Source organism: Ovis canadensis, chromosome 14 (genome assembly GCF_042477335.2).
Source record: "Ovis canadensis isolate MfBH-ARS-UI-01 breed Bighorn chromosome 14, ARS-UI_OviCan_v2, whole genome shotgun sequence".
In the NCBI taxonomy this organism is placed as follows: Eukaryota; Metazoa; Chordata; class Mammalia; order Artiodactyla; family Bovidae; genus Ovis; species Ovis canadensis.
The window spans coordinates 68,372,017-68,396,220 of record NC_091258.1 but is presented as its reverse complement, the minus strand read 5'-3'; the positions used below and the strand labels follow the sequence as shown (position 1 = coordinate 68,396,220).

The 24,204-nt window shown below is 48.2% G+C and overlaps 1 protein-coding gene across 3 annotated transcripts; it reads right to left on the bottom strand.

The window, feature by feature from the left end:
- Window positions 1–15,400: 15,400 nt before the first annotated feature.
- On the bottom strand, window positions 15,401–24,204 carry LOC138419038 (galactoside alpha-(1,2)-fucosyltransferase 2). 3 transcript variants are annotated; one of them, XM_069551144.1, is made up of 3 exons: window positions 23,989–24,112; window positions 22,840–23,292; window positions 15,401–17,006 (listed from the first exon to the last, which is right to left on the bottom strand). In XM_069551144.1, the coding sequence occupies exon 3, from the start codon at window positions 16,998–17,000 to the stop codon at window positions 15,966–15,968; it is 1,035 nt and encodes a 344-aa protein (XP_069407245.1). In that variant the 5' UTR covers window positions 17,001–17,006; window positions 22,840–23,292; window positions 23,989–24,112; the 3' UTR covers window positions 15,401–15,965. The 3 variants fall into 3 exon arrangements, with proteins under 3 accessions (XP_069407245.1, XP_069407244.1, XP_069407243.1); XM_069551143.1 differs by having other exon boundaries at window positions 22,978–23,292; window positions 23,989–24,110; XM_069551142.1 differs by lacking the exon at window positions 22,840–23,292 and having other exon boundaries at window positions 23,989–24,204.

Here is a 24,204-nt window from a genome sequence, read left to right as displayed (position 1 = left end):
TGAAGTCCCAACCTCAGCCTGATCCCGTGGGGAGCTCTGGAGGATAAATCAAGTTGTAGAGTCGTTCCCGCCTTGAAGCAAAGGGAACTGGGCCTCTGAGGCAAATGGAAATTCCTGCTTGGGTTTATTATTGCTGAGTAACAAACCACCCCAATATTTAGATTGTTCTCAATTCCATGTGTGTTAAGTCTCTTCAGTCTTGTCCAACTCTTTGCGAGTCCATGGCCTGTGGCCCACCAGGTTCTTCTGTCCAAGGGGTTTTCTAGGCAAGAATGCTAGAGTGGGCTGCCATTTCCTTCTCCAGGGGATCTTCCTGACCCAGGGATGGAAACTGCTTCTCTTGTGTCTCCTGCATTGGCAGGTGGGTTCTTTACCACCAGCGCCACCTGGAACTAGTCTGTAATTGTTCACAATTCCATGGATTGACTGGGCTCAGTGACATGGTTCTTTGGTGCCATACAGCATCAACTAAAGCCACAGTCATCTTAGGGCCCAGCTGGGCTATAATATCTGAGATGGCGCACTCAGCTGCATCTGGCCCCTTGGTAGGGATGGCTAGGAGGCATGACTCTACTGGACCGTGGGATATCTGGACTTCTCGCAGCCTCTTTGTAGCCTCACTGCTCTCCCTCTCCACGTGGTTTCTTTCTCCAACAGGTAGCTGGACCCCTTACTTGGTAGCTCAGAGCTCCCCAGAGTGAGCATTCCTTGGGGAAGGAAGCAGAAACTTCAATTTTTTAAAGGCTAAACTTGGAACTGGCACAGTGTCGCTTCCACCACATTCTACTCCTTAATGTAAGTCGGAGCAGGCCAGGCTTAATATGAAATAATACTACACAAATGTGTGAATTTCAGGGGCATGGTCATTGGGAGCTATCTTTGGAGACTTGCCACTATATACCTCTAAGGCAATCGTGGGTCACAGGTCACAAGAAGGGGACATGAGATAAACTCCCAGGCACCTTGAGCATACCAGCGGTCCTGGAAACAAAGTTGCAGGGTAAGCTGTTAGCAGCAAACTGTTTTAAAATATAGGTTTTATTATTATTCAGGTATGGTGAGGCCAATAGATCAGGAGACAATTGCCAGTGAAGAAACAGGTTGTTATTTTCATAGGTCCCAAAGGCAGGGGGCATTGCCAAGCTATGCAGGGCTATATGGAGAAACACCAGGGTCAGTCAGGAGGTAGAGAGGAAGAGGGAAAACTTGGACCCAAGAGTCTTTATTGTGGTTTCCTTAGGAAATAACAGATGTGCCAAGGATCTGTAAGCTCAGGATTGTCTAGTTTGAATAACATCAGCAGGCTCTGGGGTGTAAGAGTTGTCCCCAGTTACCTGAACTTGGGTTTGGAGGGGCAAATGAATAGTGGCCTGAAGTACAGGCACTGGGTTGGTTGGTTTGCATGTGAACAGCATGCTTAGATGTAAGTCCTTTCTTACCTCTAGGGATTGGCCAGCCCTGGGAGGGCAGTCCCTCCATCAGCAAAGCCCCAGATGTCAAAGCTCCAGAAATACAGAAAATAAAAAGGCAAGATTAATGCATAAAACACTCAGAGGCTGAGTGCTGGGTACACAGAACTGGTAAGAGGAATCTGAGGGAACCTGGGCAGGCCAACAATGATGTCCACTACAAGTGAGAATATGCTGCAGATTGGTTGTGTGTTACAGTGCCTAGAGTCGTAACTTCCCTTGTCACTGTCATGTAAGTTTCTTTATTCATTCCTACAGCCCAGTGTGACTGAGAGAGTTCACTGAGACTGTCCAGAAACCAGACCTGGCAAGTGACATGCACTGATAAATGTTAACCACCATTACTAGCTGCTGATCAACAATTCTAGTGCCTCAAAGTGTGTAAACTCCAGCGAATATTGAAGATTCAAGATAAAAATGGAAGGGAACAAATGCTCATTACCATGAGGGAAAGGGAATCTTTGGTGTCTTCCAAACCCATCAGGTGGAATTTTCACCTTACTTTCCAGAGGAAATAATTAAATATCAGAGAAGGGGAGTGACCTGCCCAGGATCACACAGACAGGAGGTGTTGGAGTAGGGTTTGAAATTGCATTCAGAAATTCACAGGCTGTGCCCTCAGGGTTGAAAAATCAAAGAGCCTCGATCTCTGCTCTGGTGAAGCTCAGACATTTGAAGAGAGTCCCAATGCAGGGTGATAAGTATTTTCATGGCAATGGGGTAGGAGGGGCATGAATCCTAGAAAGTACCAGAATTTACAGGGGAATGGGACAGGGTGGTCAGAGGAAACATTTTTTGCTAAGACTAAGAGGATTGAAGAGGAGATAGTCAGGAATCCCTTGGAAGACAGCATCCTTGTTGAGGGTGAAAAACACACTAAGGCTTGAAGGTGCGAAGGGTGCTGTTACCTGGGGAAACATGTGAGGTCAGGGTTCCTGGAATAAAAAGTGGATGTCTGTGCTATGGCAGAATCTGGGACTAGAGAGGTGGGTGGCGGCTGGGTCTTGCAGGATCCTTTATGTCAGGCTGAATGTTGCTGGGAAAGGGATAGAGTCAGCCCTGGGGAAGGGGTCTTCCTTTGTTTCTGTTTCCCTTCTGACACTTCTGTGCCTCTGTTCCCACCTCTGCCTGCCCCTGGGTCCTCTTCACTCTGTCCCCATCTCTCCTACATCCAGAGGAGGGCAGCATTGGGCTGAGAGCCTGCAGGTCCTGTGTGCAGTCCCAGAGAAGAGCCAAGGCTAGGGGCAGCTAGCTAAGCAACTGTCTGGAAGGTGGAGATGGGACAGACAGACCCAAGAATGGGTGGGGTGTGCAGGTGTGAATCCAGAACCGGAGGGACAGGCTTGGGTCCTGTCTTCTCCTCTGCCTGTCCCCCAGCCCTTCTCCAGAAATTTTGTTGCAGGAAGGGGGACCCCTTCCAGGGCTCGAGAGTGGGCTCTTGTCTGACACTGAGAAATGAATTGTCCAAGGAAACACACGGACAATTTGTGTTGACAAAGCAAGAGATTTTATTGGGAAGGGTGAGAACTGCTCTGCCACGTGACTTGCAGTCTCAGGGTTTTATGGTGATGGGATTAGTCTCTGGGTTATCTTTGGCTGATCATTCCAACTCATAGAGTCCTTCCTGGTGGTGACTCAGAGTCCTTCCTGGTGGTGCGCGCATAGCTCAGCCAAGATGGATGTCAGCAAGAAGGATTCTGCCAGGCGGTAGTACACATGGGATTTCCTTTTGACCTCTCCCAAGCTCTTCTGGTTGGCGGTGGTTTATTAGTTCCGTGTTCCTTAGCAGACCGCCTGTCATAAAGTAACTCACCAGATGGTTACTATGGTGCCTGCCCAGCATGGATGGTTTCAGTCACTGTATCTCCCCCAACAGTTTCAGCTGCTTCTTCCTGCCCCTGAAGAGAGTGCTAGGCCTCCCTCAAGGAGGCAGGAGAAATGAGAGCTGGACCTATGGGGGAGCTGGGGAGAGGATGAGGTCAGATTAGGGGGAGGGGTCTCCCACCATGCTACCTTTTCATGATCTTAATGGAAGCGTGAAAAAGACCAAGAATATACTTGGGGTAGCCATTCCCTTCTCCAGGGGATCTTCTCAACCCAGGGATCAAACCCAGATCTCCTGCATTGCAGGAAGATTTTTTACCATCTGAGCTACCAGGGAAGCCCAATTTACCCAAATTACTACCCAATTTACCCAAACTACCCAAATTACCAATTTAGCTTATAGACATATTCCACAGAAGGGTACATTCATATTCACTGGGTAGACTGGAGAAGAATATACATATATATAGGTATGTATTTCTCTCTCTTTCTTCTTTCTTTTCTTCTGGTGGTGCAGCTTGTGGGATCATAGTTGCCTAATCAGGGATTAGACCCACTCCCTTGGCCTTGAAAGCCCAGAGTCCTAACCACAGGACCACCAGGGAATTCCTTTAAAAAATGAATTCTTCCTCTTCTCTTTCCACCCCACCCCTTCCTCCCTGTCTTTTTCCCTCCCCTCTCTGTTACCACATATCTAGTTGGCTGCTTCCAATGCTGACTTCTAGTCTGCCTTTTACCTCCACCTTATTTTTTCTTTCTGTTGCACCAGTGGTGGCCACCCCCCAGCTCCCAGCTCCACCAACCACCCGAGACCGTCATCCTCACCCTCATCCTCTCCATCACTCATCCTCCTCTCCCTCATCATCTTCATCAAGCACAGCCCCTTAGGGACCCGTGGGAGAATTTCTCTGGGAAACACACCCAGGAGTGGGTTGACACAGGAGCAGGTGCCACGGTGGTTGAGAGTCTCATTTCTGGGGTCAAATCCACCTGAGTGGACTTATCTCTCCATCACTAACTTCATGGCCTAGAGCAAGCCATTCAAACTCTCGGTGCCTCAGTTTCTTCATCCATATAATGGGAACGAAGACAATAGTACTTTGTGGGGTTGGTGTGAGGAATAACCAAGTTAACTTGTGTAAAGTGCTTAGAACAATGCTGGCATACAGTAAGTGCTCATTAAGTGTCAGCGATTGTTGGACTTCCCTGGTGGTCCAGTAGGTAAGAATCCGCCTGCCAATGCAGAGGACACAGGTTCCATCCCTGGGCCGAGAGGATCCCACATGCCAGGGGGCAACTAGCCCTGTCCGCCACAGCAACTGAGCCCACGTGCTTCCACTACTGAAGCCCCAGAGACCATGCTCTGCAACAAGAAGCCTGCCCACCGCAATGAATAGCCCCTGCTCTCAACTAGACAAAGCCCACGCACAGCAACAAATACCTAGCATAGCCAAAAAAACAAAATAAATTATTTGTTTTGAGTCAAAGACCTTTAGTTCCTCCTCAAGGGCTGTATATAATATTCTGAGTCATCCTTTGAGCCGTTTTGCAGATACTGAAACCCCCACCCGGTGAAAGACGTCAATTATATACTGCCCACAAGTTTGCAGACCCCAGACTGGTTGGAACCAGAAGGCTGATGATGTTGACTTCTGATTACCTTACCACCCACCAATCAGAAGAATGTCCAAGAGCTGATTACACACCCCACAACCACCCTTCTGCTCCGATCTTTAGAAATCTTCCCCTAAAAGCTACGGGGAAGTTTGGGTCTCTTAAGCACCAGCTGCCTGGACTCCTTGCTTGGCGCCTGCAGTAAATGCTGTGCTTTCCTTCACCACAACCCAGTGTCAGCAGACTGGCTTTACTGCACATAGGCAAGCAGACCCAAGTGTGGATCGGCAACAGAAGCAGATCAGTGGTTGCTTTTTAGGATATTCACAGAGTTGCCGATCCAGCACCACAGTCAATATCATATACCCGTTAGCAGTCACTGCCCATTTCCTCCCAAACTTCCCCCCACTCTGTGTGTGTGTGTGAAGTTAGTCACTCAGTAGCGCCTAACTCTTTGGGATCCCATGGACTGCAGCCCACCAGGCTCCTCTGTCCATGGAATTCTCCAGGCAAGAACACTGGAGTGGGTAGCTGTGCCCTCCTCCAGGGGATCCTCCCAACCCAGGGATCGAACCTGGGTCTTCTGCATTGCAGGCAGTTTCTTTACCATCTGAGCCACAGGGGAAGCCTCCTCCCACTAGGCAACTCGTAATCTACTTTTTGTCTCTCTGGATTTGCCTGTTCTGGACATTTCATATGCATGGAATCATTAGTGGTGCATGTGTTCAGCTTCTTTCACTCAGCATAATGTTTCCAAGGCTGGCGCATGTTTTAGCATGTACAGTATTGAAACAGCAGGATCCCATGGTTCTTCCCCACTGTGTCTTCAGGAAAAACTTTAATCAAAGAAGTAATTTAATCAGAGAAGGGAGAAAATGCAGAAGCAAAGAAAAACGGTCCAACAGGATGAAAAAATAACTAGTTAGTAAGCAGAGTCAAGGACCCTTAGTTCCTCTTCAAGGGCTATGCAATAGGTAATATTCTGAGCCAAGTCTTGTGAGCTGTCTTGTAGATATTGAAATCTCCACTGGGTTGAAGAAATTAACTAAATGATGACCAGATGGTAGCCAGGACATGAGCTACTGCAATTCTGAGAACTGGCCTCAAGGAAATGGGAAAAAACTGACCCTGGAACTGAAGATTAACTGTATTTAAAACAATCAGGATGACACTGATCATATTACCACATGACCAATTTCAAGATGACTGTCAGAGCTGTCTGTGACATTTCTGCATGTAGCCTCCTCCTTCGGTCTATACAACCTCTTTCCCACTGATTGTGAAGGCGTGGTGGAGAGGGTGGGGGTGGGGATCAGCCTTTGAACAGAAGTCCACCCTCCCTGCCCAGTTACCATCATCCAAAATAACGCTGACTTTCCTTTCCACAAATTTTGCCTCTTAGCTTCTGAGCAGTAAGCAGCCAGACCCCCACTTTTGGCTACAGAATTTTGCTCCTTTTTATGAACGAATAATATGCCATTTTAAGGACCCACTGTATTTTGTTTATCCCTTCAGGAGTTGATGGACATTTCAGTTGTTTTTACTTTTTGGCTATAGTGAATAATGCTGCTATCAAGTGAGTGACTATTATTGTCTATAAACTGTGTTTCACTAAAACTGGGAAATAAAGACCAAGCCAGGGACTTCCCTGGTGGCCCAGTGGTTAAGACTCCACACTCCCTATTCAGGGGGTATTGATCCCTGGTTGGGGAACAGAGATCTCACATGCCAAAACAAACAAACAAACCAAGTAGAACAAAACAATTGTGTTTACAGACCCATCTGGAGATGGTAAAAGGATAAAGAAAGATAGAAATATGCCAGCAAAACTGAGAGTCACCATTAGCTGCAGTAGGGGAGAGAGGCTTTCTGATAGCATCCCAGCTGTGCATTAAAGGGTGAACTCAGCAGTCTTGGGATCCTCAAACCCTGTGTATTCCAAAGAGAAGACTGACCCATGACTGGCTCCTGGCGCATAACCTCAAATCCCTTGGCTTGCCCTACTTGACAAGAGTGTCTTTGTTTACTTGGGGGCTTGGACTGCACTGTATCAGCTTGACTTCTGGTGGTGCTGGGAGTCTGAGTAGCTGAGGTCAGTCACATGGGCATCCAGACCTGCCTACGTGACCGACCCACAGTATCCTGGACACCAAGTCTTGCAGGAGCTTCTCTGTTTGGCAATACTTAGCACTGTGTTGTCACACGTGTTGCCAGAAGAATTGAGTGCTGTTCATATGACACCACTGGGAGAGACCCCTAGAAGCTTCCACCTGGTCTCTCCTGGACTCTGCTCTGTGTCCCTTTTGCCTCTGCTGATTTTAATTTGTATCTTTTCACTGTGCATGCATGCCTGCAAGGTCACTTGCCATGCACAATTCTTTGAGACCCCATAGACTATAGCCTGCCAGACTCCTCTCTCCATGGGATTCTTCAGGGAAGAATACTGGAGTGGGTTGCCGGGCCCTTCTCCAGGGGAATCTTCCTGGCCGGGGAATCAAACCCGCATCTCCTGTGTCTCCTGCAGTGGCAGAAGGGTTCTTCACCACTAACTAGCACCATCTGGCACAGAAGGCAATGGCACCCCACTCCAGTACTCTTGCCTGGAAAATCCCATGGATGGAGGAGCCTGGTAGGCTCCATGGGGTCGCTAAGAGTCGGACACGACTGAGCGACTTCCCTTTCCCTTTTCACTTTCCTGCATTAGAGAAGGAAATGGCAACCCACTCCAGTATTCTTGCCTGGAGAATCTCAGGGCCGAGGGAGCCTGGTGGGCTTCCATCTATGGGGTCGCACAGAGTCGGACACGACTGAAGCGACTTAGCAGGAGCAGCAGCAGCAGCACCATCTGGCAAGCCCCATCTTTTCACGGTAATAAAACACAAATGTGAGTCTGATGGCTTTGCTGAGTCCTGTGAGTCATTCCAGCAAATCATTGAACCTGAGAGTGGTCGTGGGGTCCCCGGAAACATCTGGCCTTAAGCTGGATAGAGGTTTCTGCTCTGTTATTTTTTAAACTATACATTTTATGAATGTTTCACATGTATGATGTTAGAATTAAAAAAATAACCATCAGGACTTTGTAACTGACAGAAGGTGGCAAATAAAGAAAAGGAAAGAATTAAAACCCAGGGTTGGGTTGACGCAGAGGGCTTGGGGTGGCTGATGAGAAAAGATGGGAAAGAGAAATAGCTTAAGAGGAGCAAAATGAAGAATTACTGAATTCACCTTGACCTATTGAGTTTGAGAATCTGAGAATCTTGCTTAGTAGACTGACTTCAAAGCTCAGGAGAAGTGATGAAAAGACTAAAAGAGATCTCACTCAAAGAAAAATATAATTGAAAAAAGATGCCATTTCCGTGCCCCGCCCCCCATCCCTGCCAAAGAAACTGACTCCCCTAGTGGTCCTGTGATTAAGAATCTGCCTTCCAATACAGAGAATGTGGGTTTGATCCCTGATCAACAAACTAGGATCCCTCCTGCTGCTGGGCAGCTAAGCAGCCGCAACAACTTGCATGCTTGCTCTGAGCCCATGTGCTTTAGAGCCCATGGACAGCAACTAGGGAAAGCCTCCAAGCTGCAAAGCAAATATTCAGCACAGGCAAAAAAAAAAAAAAAAATCAGAGAAAGATTTAAAAGATAGTAATCTCCAACTTTGGTAAGACTGTGGGAGATTGGCTGGGACAGAACTTTCTTTTTCCCCACAAGTTATGCAGCACAATTGATTTTAAATGCACACTCCACAACCCAGAAATTTCAATTCTAATAATATATCCTTAAAAAGAAGTATTAGTATGCATGCATAAAGATTTTTCACACTACAGCCAAAAATGGCAAATGACAAGGATATTCTCCCCAGCGTTATTTGTAAAAGCAAATAACAAACACCCTTAAAATCTTCAGTAAGAGTATGGATGTACCACAGTTGATGAATACAATAGAATTTTCTGCAAGTACCAAAGGGACTGGAAAAATGCTGCTTCCACACAGTGGAAAAACGTGCATTCAGTCGCTCAGTTGTGCCCGACTCTTGGCGACCCCATGGACTGTAGCCCGCCAGGCTTCTCTGTCCATGGAATTTTCCAGGCAACAATACTGGAGCAGGTTGCCATTTCCTTCTCCAAGGGATCTTCCCAACCCAGGGATAGAATCCACATCCCCTTCCACTCCTGGACTGACAAAGCATATTCTTTTACCACTGAGCCCCCAGGGAAGCCCCCTTTATATAGCAGATTATAAAGAACAGCAAGTTGCTCAAGTTCGTATAATTCCATATTTGAATTAAAAATGACACATGATCTTTTTACATTTTATACTTTTGTTTTTAAATTCTGTATTTTGTAAGTTTTCTTTTTATGAGCTTGCTTTTTCTCCTCTGGATGTTTTGCCATTGTTTGTTAAGAAGCCACTTTTCAATCATTAATTTGTAATGCTATTCTCAACCTGCAGTAAATCCCCAGTGGATTTCTATCCATCTCTGACCTTTCCAAACAGGTTCCTTTCATCTTTTTTGCATGCACTGGGATCACACTGTTTTATTTATTGAGGCGTGACGTTAGTTTTTAACATCTGGTAGAGCAGTCCATGGGGTTGCTAGGAGTCGGACACAACTGAGCGACTTCACTATTCACTTCCCTGCATTGGAGAAGGAAATGGCAACCCACTCCAGTGTTCTTGCCTGGAGAATCCCAGGGACGGGGGAGCCTGGTGGGCTGCCATCTCTGGGGTCACACAGAGTCGGACATGACTAAAGTGACTTAGCAGCAGTAGCAGCAGCACCAGAGCCTCCTTTTCTCAGCACTCTCTGCTTTTGGAATTTTTCTTTTTTTTTTTTCCTTTGGCTGTGCTGTGAGGCATATGTGGGGTTTTAGTTCCTTGACAAGAGATCAAACCCATGCCCCCTGCAGTGAAAGTGTAGAGTGTTAACCATCGGACACCCAGGGAATTCCCTGGAATTTTTAAAGTAATTCTATTATTAAACTTTTTTTTTTTTTTGCCTAAAGGGATGTTTCTGGCCCTAAAATAAAAATGTGAGAGTCATCAAAATACAGCTATGAAACTATGAAATCACCCAGGGAGAAAAATGAGCCATGGATAGAACCCCCAGGGAATGCTACTTCTTAGAAAAAAACACCCCACAACCATGAACATAATTAATTAAATTGAACAGATAGGGCACAACCAACCTTTTACTGAAGCTTGGTTAACAGAAGAAACTCCATAAAACCACTAAGAAACAACTCTCTCCCCTCCCTACTATCTTGTTGTTGTTCAGTCGCCAAGTCGTGTCCAATTCTTTGCCACCCCCATGGGCTGCAGCACACCAGGCTTCCCTGTCCATCACCAGCTCCCAGAGCTTGCTCAAACTCATGTCCATTGAGTCGCTGATACCATCCAACCATCTCATCCTCTGTCACCCCCTTCTCCTCCTGCCCTCAATCTTTCCCAGCATCAGGGTCTTTTCCAGTGAGTCAGTTCTTCGAATCAGGTGGCCAACGTATTGGAGCTTCAGCACCACTCCTTCCAATTGAGTGTTCAGGGTTGATTTCCTTTAGGACTGACTGGTTGGATCTCCTTGCAGTCCAAGAGTCTTCTCCAGCACCACACTGAATTAGTCTCCTAGGGTTGCTGTAGCAAAGTACTACAAACTGAGTGGGTTAAAAAGCAGAAATGTAGAATTTGGGGGGGTCAGAATAATTTCCTAGGTAATGATAGAACATGTAGCAGTGAGGAAACATCCCAGGAGAAATACCTCCCGTCCTAATAACCTGCCCCATACAGTCACCCTCCAGGATCTGAAGTGAGCGGAGCAGGCTATGGGGTGGAGAGGATGAACTGTAAAATGAAGCAGTTGAGGGCAGACCTCGGGACAGTAACTGAGGTGGAAGGGAAATAAGCAACTTGAACACATATCTTCATGTGCTAACTGACACTTGTTAATCATTGTTTTCAAACCATCTCCTCAATTTTTTGGGGCCCATGTTTTCTTTTTTTTTTTTAAAGTTCAAAGATTTTTAATAGTCCTTTTTACTTTTTGACTGTATTCCACAAATGATGGCCAGCCAGTTATTATGTACAGGAATCATGGAATCATTTCTTCCCCATGGCTATGTAAGATCTTAGCTAATGAAGTTTGATCCAGCTGTTTGTTGGGATTCCAGCTGCTGACAGTTTAAAGCTCTTAGTGGTTGTGGCTTTGGGCCCACAACAGAGAAGTGTCTACTGTACTTTGAGATTACAGAAAAGACTCAACTCCATCTCCAGAATTCTACAAAACAATCCTATTTCACAATCATGTGATCAACGATTACATCTCTAATGAGTGAAGACGTGCTGTTCAGATGCATGCTTTCTGGCTGAATAAGCTGATTCTTCATGTACTGTTTAATTTCTAGTAACATTGAAACTAATGTATTTTCATGTATTCAGTAATTATTAAAATTTGATAAATACTATCCTGATCATTCAAGCTTTTAAAATGTGGCTCTTTTTTAAGCTATGAAATTATGAATTAGGTCATATATGATATTCCCAGACCAACTTAATGTTATGTATTATCACAACAGGACAAACAGGTCAGGTCTAAAGAAATCTCTTGACTAGCATTATCTTCACCCTAATACAAAACTTTTACTTACTTAACAGGTTATCAGAGATACTGAAAAGTGAAAGTGAAGTTGCTCAGTCATGTCTGACTCTTTGCAACCCTGTGGACTGTAGCCCACCAGGCTCCTCCGTCCATGGGATTCTCCGGGCAAGAATATTGGAGTGGGTTGCCATTTCCTTCTCCATGGCCCATATTTTCTAATGAAGTAATTGTCTTTTTCTTACTGACTCATAGGCACTGTTTACATACTCTGCATGTGAGCTTTGTGACATGTGGATATTGCAACCATGAAAATGTCTCTTTTTTTTTTTTTTTTTGAAAGTGCCAGAGTTTTAACCACTGGACTACCAGGGAAGTCCCTGTTTAGCTTGTTTTTAGAGAGACTTCTACACATGTCCAGGTGGAGATGGTGGTGACTTCCACCAAGATGGAATTGTGATGATTAAGAAAAAAAAGAAGATCAGATTCAGGGTACATTTTCAAGGGAAAGCTGACAACTTGCTGTTCTATTAACTGTGAAAGAAAAAAGTCAAGAGTAAGTTTAAGTGTTTGGTTGAAGTAAACAGACGGTGCCATTTACTGAGGTGGGGACAGGCAGGGGAAGGCTTTGGGGGCAGCTGAAATCCAGGGGGAGACATGGTCATGGCTGTTTTTGGAAACTATGACCCACTGTGAAGTTGCTTTAAATTGGAAGCATGTAAAATATGACCCTCCCCAAATTCATTTTTAGATGTCCATGAAGAAAATAGAGAATGCAAAATTAATAAATGAACGTTGAATTTCTTTTTTTAAATAGCAAACCCTGGTCTAGTGATCTCCACCCTCTCAAGCTGTATAAAATAAGGCTGGAAATTTGAAAGGGGACTCCTTCAGTAGAATTACCAAGAAACTTATCAGCTGAGTAAAGTAGTGTGGCCTTCCATTCCATGGGTACCAAGCCATAAGAAAGGGGTCCCAAGAGCACCACCCAGAGAGACCGCAGGGGCCTGCAAGGGGATGTGAGGTAGTTGTCCATTAGAGCCGTGCATGAACCTGAGGCATGTGGGCAGGGTGCTCTAGCTCACCCTCTGGCGACATAAAACACATGTTTTATGGCAAGACAAGAAAAACTTAAACATAAAAATGCTTCTCTGCCCTTTGACCTCCCCTCTCCCCACACTGTGCCTCGTGTGTCTATTACCCATCGACCAAACCTCCCCCACGGGCAGGAACACCTGCTCAACCATGAAGGGCCACGTTCTCTCAGCAACGTCGGGACAACTCTTTGAAAGATAACATTCCTTCTTGATCTTATAAGGGGTCACATGCCCTGGATGACCTAGGAATGACTCTTTGATCTGGATTATGTAAACTGTCAATAACATGTCATCTGGTGTACAGTCCGCTGACTCAAAAAAAGAAAAGAACCAAAAATCAGCTTATATAACTATGCCTGATTTCTAACCAATGGAACAGTTCTCAGACTTTTCTGAGACGCTCTTCTTGGGTTAAGTACTAAATCACTTCAGTCGTGTCTGGCTCTGTGGACTGCCACGCCCTCCTGCAGGGGATCTTCCTGATCTGGGGATCAAACCCGTCTCTTATGTCTCCTGCATTAGCAGGTGGGTTCTCTACCACTAAAGCCACCTGGGGAGAAGGCAATGGCAACCCACTCCAGTGTTCTTGCCTGGAAAATCCCATGGAAGGAGGAGCCTGGTAGGCTGCAGTCCATGGGGTTGCACAGAGTCAGACACGACTGAAGCGACGTAGCAGCAGCAGCAGCAGCAGAGCCACCTGGGATAATCCTCAAATTTGTCTTGAATAGGATTTTTCATTTCTTTCTTAGATCCACTGATTAATCTTTTCTCAACACCTCTTTGAAACTGGGTATGACTACATAACTTGCTTCGTCACTGAAATGTGAGTGGCAAACCTTTTCTTCCCTATATATCCATTCTGGGAGCATATTCCCAGTTCTTAGGGTATTCTTTCATTACCTTTTTTTGAACCAACCCCCTTACAAACACAGTGGCCATGTTGGTATTAGGTGATCCCCTCCCCATGGCCTCCAGTAATTGACTCATGGTGGATGCCTGACTCAAATATCAATCCGATTGAGCTATCGGATCATCTTTTTTCGGGAATGTCAAACTGTGGCAGAGAGATGCTAGGAGTCTTGAAATGAGACTTCTATGTCACATTGCCTCCTTGGTCCACCATCTTAGGGTGCTGGGACTGTTACAGTAACCTTCTGACTGGTCTCTTTTTCTCCACCCTTGCCCCTACATTCTTACCTCCACACAGAGGACAGATATGTCCACACAGCAAATCAGATCATATGTGTGCACGAGTGCGTGTGCTCAGTCCTGTCCAGCTCTTTGTGACCCTATGGGCTGTAACCTACCAGGCTCCTCTGTCCATGGGATTCTCCAGGCAAGAATACTGGAATGGGTTGTCATTTCCTCCTTAAGAGGATTTTCCTGACCCAGGGATTGAACCTGCATCTCCTATTGCTGGATTGGCAAGCGGATTCTTTTACCACTAAGGCACCTGGGAAGCCCCAAATCAGATCGTCTCATGCCTCTAATGAAAGCCCTTTGATGGCTTCGCATTGGTCTTGGAATAAAACCCAGAGTCCTTATTATCCTGGTCGATGAGGCATTTCACAGTCCCACCCTGTTAACATCTCCATTTATATCTGTCTCCATGTATTCCAGTCGCACCAGTCTCATCTCACTAGACTCCCCTCTGCCACAGGACCTTTGCATGTGGGATCTCAAGTCAGGTGAAGAAGTTCACGTTGGCCTATTTCACGCCAAGTCATAAAAGATTTTGCAAATATAGAGAATAATCTATTTAGTTTGTTACTCAGTTACTTATGACTGCCCAACAGATCATCCCAATACTTCACTAGCATACAATCAGAATATTATTACACTCATAGAATCTGTGAATCAGGAACTCAGATATGGCCTGACTCTGCAACATGTTGTCAGGAGACTGAGCTGGCTTGCCAGAAATGTGAAGTTGACTGGAACAACTGGTGGCTTCTACACTCACATTTCTGATGCCTGGGCTGGGATGAAGCTTGGCTCAGCTATGACTGTTAATTGGAGCATCTCTGTGGGGCCTCCCATTATGTTTGGACTTCCTCACAGCATGGCAGCTTCAGATAGCTCTACTTTCTACATGATGAGGATCCCTGAGGACTCCCACAGCAAATGTGTCAGCAAACAATTTGAAAGCCATGTTGCCAAGGGAGTCTGAGCTATCCTGTCCTGCAGGATACTCCGAATGAGCACCACAGAAATGCAGCTTCATAAGAGACCTCAGCTGGCACTGCATGCAACAGAGACTCACCCAGCTGAGAAAGAATTAACCACTGTCACTTTAAGCCATCATGTTTTGTCAACACAGCCCTTGAGAGCAGGGATCCTGTTGGGTTCATCACGACAGGCATTTACTAAAAGGATGAATGGGCTCTCGTCAAGTTCATTGAGCCACACTGGTCTATGAGTTCTTAGCAATAGGCATGGTAAGCACTGGAAGCTAGGGTTGCAGAGGTGGGGCATGTGGGCTTGGATTGCAACTACTAGCCAATACAGCTCTCTTATGAAAATTGGACGAAAGGTCCCCACTCTGAGGAGACTAACTTCTAGAAAAAAGTGAGCCTGCTGGGTGGACATAGTCCCAGCGACACATGGCTTGGAGAGCAGATCACGGGCTCTATGCAAGCCCCACCTGCCTCCTTGGCCAAATGCCTTTGTGCAGTGATCAAGCTGTACAATTATTCAAGGCTTCCCTGTTTTGCACCCTGCAGACATTTCTTCCTTCTTCCTTGGTAAGAGCACCCCAATTTTCTTACTGCAAGCCACAGTGTCCTTCAGAGGAGGCCCATTGATTCCACAGCTGCAGGGAGCAATGATTTATTGATCTGAAGCTAAGTCAACCCAGGGTCTAATTCACCATGCCTTATAAGGGGTCAGAGGGCATGCGACACCCTTCTGGTCAATGAGACCTGGGACCAGTTGCAGGGAGATTTGGAAGGTTTCCCACACTCTTCAAAGGGGACACAAGATAAAAACAAACTTCTTTTTACTGCCTTGGAAAGAGGATATCTGTACAACACCTGGGTATGTGGCAGCCCTCTTGGGACCAAAAGGAGCATATGGGAGCTGATTTAAGAGATTATGGAAGCTCAACAAGATGGATAGTATTGGGGTTGCTGATGACCTGTTGAGCGGCTGAATTAACCCTGGAGACCTGCCGTCTCTGCTCATGTTATGTGAGACTCATGAATATGTTATTTAAACAAGTTAGTTGGGACTTCTGTTGGGACTTCAGGCTTGCAGCCTGAAGCATTATGGTACAAGACGGAAGCCCCCCTGGAACATGTAACAATGTGCTCCTCACACCCCAGAACTGATCTTGGGGGAGTCCAAAAAGGAGAATGGGGTGCCAAGAACCAGCCAACATCAGTGCTTGAGGAGTGGGGACAGGTCAGCAGGGATCCCAATCCACTCTGGCAGGAAGGCTGCCTCTGGCTTAAAGACTTTGAGGAAGGGAGAGTCTGGGAGGGTGTAATTGGCTAGGTAGATGGTCTCTCCACCTGCGAGGTAGGCGGCCCAGATCCCGAACGTCCCAATGGTCATGATGGTGTGATTACACTGCGTGAGCAAGGCAAAATCCTTGGCGGGCGAGCCCTCGTTGCCATTGCCGGCAAAGACCACGTCGCCACGGGAGGCATTGATGTTTTCCCGACACCAGGCCATGCCATTGCTGGAGACCACAAATATGGGGGCGCTGTAGCGAGCACGGAACCAGTCCAGGGCCTGCTCTAGGTATCGCCGGTCGGCCACCACACCCTTCCACACGTTGGGCATAACGTGGACGTAGTCCCCTCGGCGCACGTGCACCCCCACGTAGGTGCTCGGCAGGTTGCCATTCACCCGCAGACCCCGCAGGAAGTTCTGGGCCTCCTCACGCACGTGGGGGTGCAGGGTGAACTCCCGGAGGATCTCGGCGCGGAGGTGGTGGTAGAAGGTCCAGGAGCAGGGGTAGCCGGTGAGGCGCACGTACTCCCCCGGGATGTGGCGGTACTGCTCCTCCATCCAGTCGTTCAGGTGGTAGTTTTTCCAGGGGACGCTCCTGGCCGTGGCGTCGTGCAGAACCGGGAGTGTGATTCGGAAGATGGGGGCCAGCGTGCTGTGCATCTGGGGCGGGATGAAGGCAGCGCGCCCGTTCATCTTGGCCAGGGCGTACAGGGTGGCGTACTCCCCCATCTGGTTCCCCAGGCGGCCTATGGCGTTGATGGTCCACATGCCCTTCAGCTGGGGCCTCGGCTGGGGACGCGAGGGGGTCTCCGTAGTTGCTGGCTCCAGGGCCTCTAACTCCCACGCGAGTTGCATCTTCTCTAGCCTCTGATGAAGGTGAAATATGGTGGAAGCGGTGAAGACAAAGAGGACGAAGGGGGCCGTGGGGAAGAAGAAAAATGTCTGTGTGCTGAGCATGGCTGTCTGGGGAGGGAGAGCAGGGAACCGGTTAGCTGCGGGGAGGGAGGCCCTGGGGTTGTACATGAAGCTGGTGGCACAGCTGTGTTTGCAGACATTGTGGGCAATATGTGCTTGTGGATTGGCTCTACGTGTGCATGGACGTAAGTGTGAGTGCTCATGTACATGTATGCGGGTGCATCTCTGGAGTGTGTGTGACATGATTGTGTTTCCATTGGACTCACATGCGCATGTTTACACATGTATATGCACTGTGTGTATACACACCCATGGCATGTGCGTTTCCTGAGTATATATGGTATCTTTACAGTGTGTACTTATGGTCTGTGAAATTGTGTGCATACGAACGTATGTTGTGATGTATTGTATGGCTGTATATATAGAGGCACACATGATTACTGTATTTTTTTTTACAAATTGAAGGTTTGCAGCAACCCCAGACTGTCAGATGATGGTGAGCATTTTTTTAGCAACCACCTGTTTTTTAATTAAGTTGCATACATTGGGTTTGTTTTTTAAGACATAAAGCTATTGCACACCTAATAGACTACAGTATAGGGTAAATGCAACTTTCATATGCACCGGGAAAGCAAAACCACACCAACAACTTATGTGGTTGCAATATTTGCTTTATTGTTGTGGTTCTGGTACCAAACTCAAAATATCTGAGTGATATCTGTATTGTGTACATACTGAGTGTGTATTATATATGTGGTGTGAGGGTGGTTATGAACAAATACCACATGTGTATGTGAGCATATGCGTACACTATGCCTATACAAACTGTATGTTGAAATGTGGGTGTTTATTGACTGTGAGTATGCATGTGTGTGTGCATGCTCAGTCATGCCTGACTCTTTGTGACCCCTTGGACTGCAGCCCGCCAGGCTAGGAAATGGAAACAAAGACCCAACGTTCATACTATGAAACCACAGCAGGCGGTTTGGAAAGGGAGAGTACGGATTGGTGTGGCTGGACTTATCAGATGCAGGCTGGAGCACAAGGAGCCAGTAACCAGAGGATAGCGGAAGAGACATGCAGGCATCTCAAAGGAACTTCAACTACTGGTCAAGAGGTCCCAGAAAGGACTTCCCTGGTGGTCCAGTGGTTAAGAATCTGCCTTGCAATGCAGAGGGCATGGGTTTGATCCCTAGTTCGGGAAGATCCCACATGCCGTGGGGCAACTAAGCCTGTGTCCCACAACTACCGAAGTCCAAGCTCTAGAGCCCATGCTCCGAAACAAGAGAAGCCAGCACGAGGAGAAGCCCACGCATAACAACTGGAGAGTAGTCCCTGCTTGTTGCAACGAGAGAAATCTTGCGTGCAGCAACAAAGACCCAGCACAGCCAAAAATTAAAAAGTAAAGAAAGAAAGAAATCCTCGAAAATCTGCTAATATTTGAACAACTATACAACGTGTTCTTTTCAACTCTGGTTACAACAGAAGTTAGTTCCAGGAGTAGGGTGGTTGCATCAGACGGACCTTCTGAAAATACATGGGACTCAATCTGGTATTGAGATAGGAGGGAAGAGGGCAGGACACACCCTTGAAGAATGACACAGACTTTGAGAAAAACAGGATGCAACAAGAACTGGTGAGAACCAATTTGGTCCAAGATGGCAGAAGATTCGACTTCCAGTAGACCTTGAGCGTCATTATATGCTCATTGGAATAATGAAGTGAAGTCGCTCAGTCGTGTCCGACCCTTTGCGACCCCGTGGACTGTAGCCTACCAGGCTCCTCAATCCATGGAATTCTCCAGGCAAGAATACTGCAGTGGGTTGCCATTTCCTTCTCCAGGGAGTCTTCCCGACCCAGGAATTGAACCTGGGTCTCCCGCATTACAGGCAGATGCTTTACTGTCTGAGCCACCAGGGAAGCGTATGCTAAATGACACACCCGTGGGCGCTATGACAGTTCTGAGACTGAGTATATACAGTCAAAAAGTGGGCAGTGACCCCGTTCCTGGAACTCTCTCTCCCTTCTCCAAGATAGTGGGAATAATCTTTCCACTTCTCAGCCTGTGAAACATCCCAGCTTGTAAAGACTAACCACCCCATATCTCTGGGTGGCTCTCACTTTCTGAGATGGTCCTTATTCTGCCTCAAGGATGTGTGCGTGCATGCTAACTTGCTTCAGACATATCCAACTCTTCGTGACCCATGGACTGTAGCCCGCCAGGCTCCTCTGTCCAAGGGATTCTCCAGGCAAGAATCCTGGAGTGGGTTGCCATGCCCTCCTCCAGGGGATCTTCCCAACCCAGGGACTGAACCCATGTCTTATGTCTCCTGCATTGGCAGGTGGGTTCTTTACCATTCATGCCACCTGGGAAGCCCATGAACTGTGTATTTCTCTGAATAAACTTGCTTTCACTTTTCTGTGGTTCGCTCTTGAATTCCTTCCCGTGGAAAGCCGAAGACCCTCAGTTGGTGGCCAGTCCCAGGGACCCACTGGAGACCTGGGACATGACCATCCTCTCATGCTGCATGCTCCTGCAACCTCATTCGAGGAGGTCCAGGGCACTGAGAATTCCCCATCCTGGATCATACACCTTGACTCGGTGGTTTGTAAAGAGAAGCAGTTAATTAAGCTGTTGGCTAAGATTATTTCAAACAAATCAAAGATGCCTCCCCCAAAGGATGAGACTTTGAAGGTACGGCTGCTGAACATTTAAAAAAGCAGCTGTAAGGAAAGAAGAGCAAGGAAAGGAATTGATTCTGACTCCCTATTTTGTGGCTAGAAGCCAGTAAGGATGTAATTAAGTAATGTCTTCACGGTGAACACCTTATCATTGCCAAGATCACATCTAGAAAGACTGATGGACTTTGTCCTTCCACAGTCTAGGCTGGGCCAACACACGTTGCCCCAGGGAAAATCCTGGTCTGACCACTGTTTGAGCAGGTGTGGACTCTGAGTGAATGGGAATGCCAGTGTCTGAGAAGAGTCCTGGGAATGACGGCTTTCTGTTCTCTTTCAAAGACTTCCTTCTTCCTTCTCTGTGAACACAGAGTTCCCACCCAGGTACATCTCTTTCTCCTGAGCAAGCTTTAACCACAGCATATCCCGGAGGCTATGCACCACAGTAGCTTAGAGATAGAAGTTTCTATTTGATTTGGTCTAGGGCTTGTGCCCCTGGGCCAGCTGCTGAACCAAGTGGCCATTAAGGGGGCTTCCCCTGCCGGCTCGGTGGATAAGAATCTTGCTGCCAATTCGGGGGACACGGGTTTGATCCCTGGTTCAGGAAGATCCCACGTGCCAAGGAGCAACTAAGCACGTGTGCCGTAACTACTGCGCCTGAGTTCTAGAGCCTGTGCCCCACTACAAGTGAAGCCACTGTGGTGAGAAGCCCACGTACCTCAACTAGGGAGTAGCCTTCGCTCGCTGCACCTAGAGAAAGCCTGCATGCAACAAGATTCAATGCAGCCATAAATAAATTAATATTTTAAAAACAGCCACTAAGAAGAGAATGTTGGGGTTAAATCAAGTTAGGTGTGGTCTGATTGAAGCTGGGAAGCTGCCAGAAGCCATGCAGAGTTTGTCCTTTTGGGTTTATTATGGCTGAGAAAAGTTATCACAGGACCTAATGAAGCCACAGCCTTGCTTCTGATTCATGTCACTGAAATCCTCTGAGTCCAGTAAGATTGCTGGAGGGTTCACTTTCCAGAAGAGACTCATGCTTGTCAACTAGATGCCTGGATTTGAATCGAACCAATTCAGCTGGGGGCGTGGGCTCTTTGGGAATCCCCAGGTGTTGAACGCAGCCAGAAACAGATGTCTGAGTGGTACGACCTCCTCTAGCCCCTTTTGCATTGAAAGAGAGGAGCTAGGGAGCCTGGGTTTACTGAGTAAGGTTCCTTTCAAAGGACTTCCCTGGTGGTCCAGTGGATAAGAATCCACCTACCAATGCAGGGAACACAGGTTCGATTCCTGGTCCGGGAAGATTCCACATGTGGAGCCCATGCACTGCAACCACTGAGCTGGTGTTCTAGAAGCAATGCTCTGCAACAAGAGAAGCCACTGCAATGAGAAGCCCACGTGCCACAGCGAAGAGTAGCTCCCTCTGCCCTTGATGCAACTAGAGAAAGCCAGTGTGCAGCAACAAGTATCCAGCACTATCAAAAATGAGATAGATTTTTTAAAAGGTTCATTTCAAAGTTCAGCTTTTGCTCATGAGAGTCTCAGCCTTATTGCCCACAAGCTCCAGATAAGGCCACTGAACCTGAAGCCTTCAGGCAACGTACTTGACTCAGTAACCACATCTCTCTGTGGTTAGGTGTACACCCTCCAGCTGCAGGCTATTGATCTCAGGCTCCTAAAGTCATTAGCTGTGATTCTGGACAAGTGGCTTCACTTCTCTGAGGATGAAAACAGTCCCTGGGACATATACACATGCGGTACATTTTTTATATGATCACATACGAAGCAAAATGTGCTGTTCCGTATGGGCTCTGGGCAAGCGACCAGTGGGTTTTCCACTTTTCCTATTGGTTGTGTGTGTGTTTGCATAGCAAGTCGCTTCAGTCGTGTCCAACTCTTTGCAACCTTATGGACTGTAGCCCACCAGGCTCCTCTGTCCATGGGATTCTCCAGGCTAGACTACTGGAGCGGGTTGCCATGCCCTCCTCCAGGGGATCATCTAAACCCAGGGATCAAACCCACGTCTCTTGCATCTCTTGCACTGGCAGGCGGGTTCTTTACCACTAGCGCCACCTGGGAAGCCCCTTTCGGTGCAGGAGTCATGGTCAAATCTAGCATTTAGACCACAGATCACACACAGCATTGGGAGAAGTCAGACATGACTGTGAGGAGGGCAGCCCTAGGGGAGGAATCAGTCTCATCAGAGGCTGGGAATTCTGAGACCAACAAAGTAGCTGCATTGGTCAGATACAGAGACAATGGATGGAGCTGACTCTGGGGGCTGTTACTCCAGAGAGTGAGTAAGTGTGTCTGTGATTCACCTGCCATGATTGAAGTTTGATTTTTAAAAAAAATAGAGTTGAGGACTTCCCTGGGGGTCCAATGGTTAAGAATCCACCTGCCAGTGCAGAGGACACGGGTTTGATCCCTGGTCAGGGAAGATTTCACATGCCACGTGCAACTCAGCTTGTGCACCACGTTGCTGTAGAGCCCAGGAACCGAAACAAGAGAAGCCAACAAATGAGAAGCCTTACACCCCAGGGAAAAGTAGCCTCTGCTTACCGCAACTAGAGAAAGCCTAGGAGCATCAAGGAAGACCCAGAGGCAACCAAAAAAAAAAAGCCGTGGGGAGGGGAGGAGACTCGGAAAGCAGGCCCGCCCCGGACCCCTCCCCCGTGTGGATCCTGGGGGCGCGCTCCGCAGGGAAAAACCTGGCAGCTGGAGTCCTGGGCAAAGTCATGATCCAAGGCAAGTGGGAGGAGCCTGCCTTTTCCTCCAGCCCTCTGAAGTCAGGAAGTCCATCTCTTTATCTGCCCTCCGTCCTTACAGCTGCATCACACCCTTCAGGGAGGGATGAGAGGGGGGACCCCTGCGGGGGTCATCCCGTTGGGGGTTGCGGTAGGATAGGAACTGAAAGGAACCCCAACTTTGCAGGGGGAATCCAGCCTCCAGGTCCCTCAGAAAAGCGAGATCGCCAAAATCTGCCCATGACTCCTTTTAAATGTTCTCGTTCTCGTCCACGCCTCTCTGTCCCAGGCCTGGCCTCATCTACTCGGCTCTGGGAGTCTGGCCGCAGCCTCCCCTCCTGGCCTGCATCTGTCCTCACACCAGAGCTCACCCTGTAATTTGCATGTCCGGCTCGGTCAGCTCCGAAAGCCCCGCCCCTTCCTGCCTCCTCCCCCAGGTCGGCTTGGGTACCCACCTCAGTGCCCGCCCAGCCGCAGGACGCCCTCCACGCTTACTCTAGGCGTGGGCAGCTTCGCCGCATTCACACCTCTCCTAAAATTCACCCCATGATCGGAACGCTGGGAAAGAGCTTAAGACAAACATGTGGGGCTACCGTTTTGATATCCTCGACTTTAGGTCCAGCCTAGAATGGAAGCGCGGACTCAGGATGGAGCTAGGGAGCCGGAGATACGGCCACCTCCCGGGCGGGAGCGGGGCCGCAACCCTGGGTCTCCGACCAGAGTCTTGCCCCCTGTGCCTCCCGGAGGTGGGGGGGCAATCACTGCGGCCCGTCCTGGCCGTTCATTCTCAGGTTGCTTTCTGGAAAACAGGTGACAGGAGGGAGGGAGGGAAGCGGCAGGTAGCCTTGAGTGGGGAAGGGAGAGCGGGGGTGATGGACGGGATGGGGGCTCTGAAGGAGTCTTTGGGCCTAGAAAAGAAAACAACAAAGACCCTTACTGAATCGGAGAAAACAAAACTGAACTTTAGGTCCTGCCCTGATGCTCCAGGCGGGTTTTATCTATCTGGGGCGAATCGCCCTGTGTTCAGAAACCTTCCATCCCCTACATCTGCCAGAGACTTATCACCCCCTGCCCAACTACAAATGCCATCTCAACTAAAGAATACCCAAAACATCCCACCTGACCAACGTTTCCCTTATGGCTTCCACAAACCTCCCTTTAAATATGAAACCTCCCTGATCCCTCTTGTGCTCTGCCTGGTCGTTAGGCCAACTGTCGCCCCTCCTTGCCTGAATAAAGGTAACCCACTTCCATTGAGGTCATCTCTCCTTCTTTTCTGCCTCCTCCCGAACTATACCTTACAGGGTCAAGTATCAGATCTGCCAGCAAGGGAGGTGAAGGGAGCTGAGGAGGGCGGCCGGCTTGGGGACTGACGGGAAGATCAGGCAGCCAGCGTGCTGGGGCAGGGGTGGTGGGTGCCCGGTTTGCCAAGGCCCCGAGGTGGGGGTGCAGCCCAGAGGGGATCAGAGGTCAAGGAGTGGAGAGCCTGAGTCTCCACTTGCCGCTGGATCCCTGGGATCAAGTCTCGAGTGTGTGTGTGTGTGTGTGTGTGTGTGTGTGTCCGCGCGCGCGGGCGGAGAGAACTGCCTGACTTCATATCTTACCTGGTCGTGGCTGGACGTAAGGTGGCTCTCTCAGCAGCTCAGCGCACACCCTTCCCTCGGGGTCGGCCCCTCTATCAGAATCGCCCCGAACCTTCCAGTACCTGTGGCCGAAAACCCCGCCCAGGATTTTCTCTGCCTTCCGGAGGCTCTGGGAGGCGGGTTGGCGGGGCGGGTGAGTGGCCGTGACAGGTGAGGCCGGAGCCCCTCCCTTCTCCC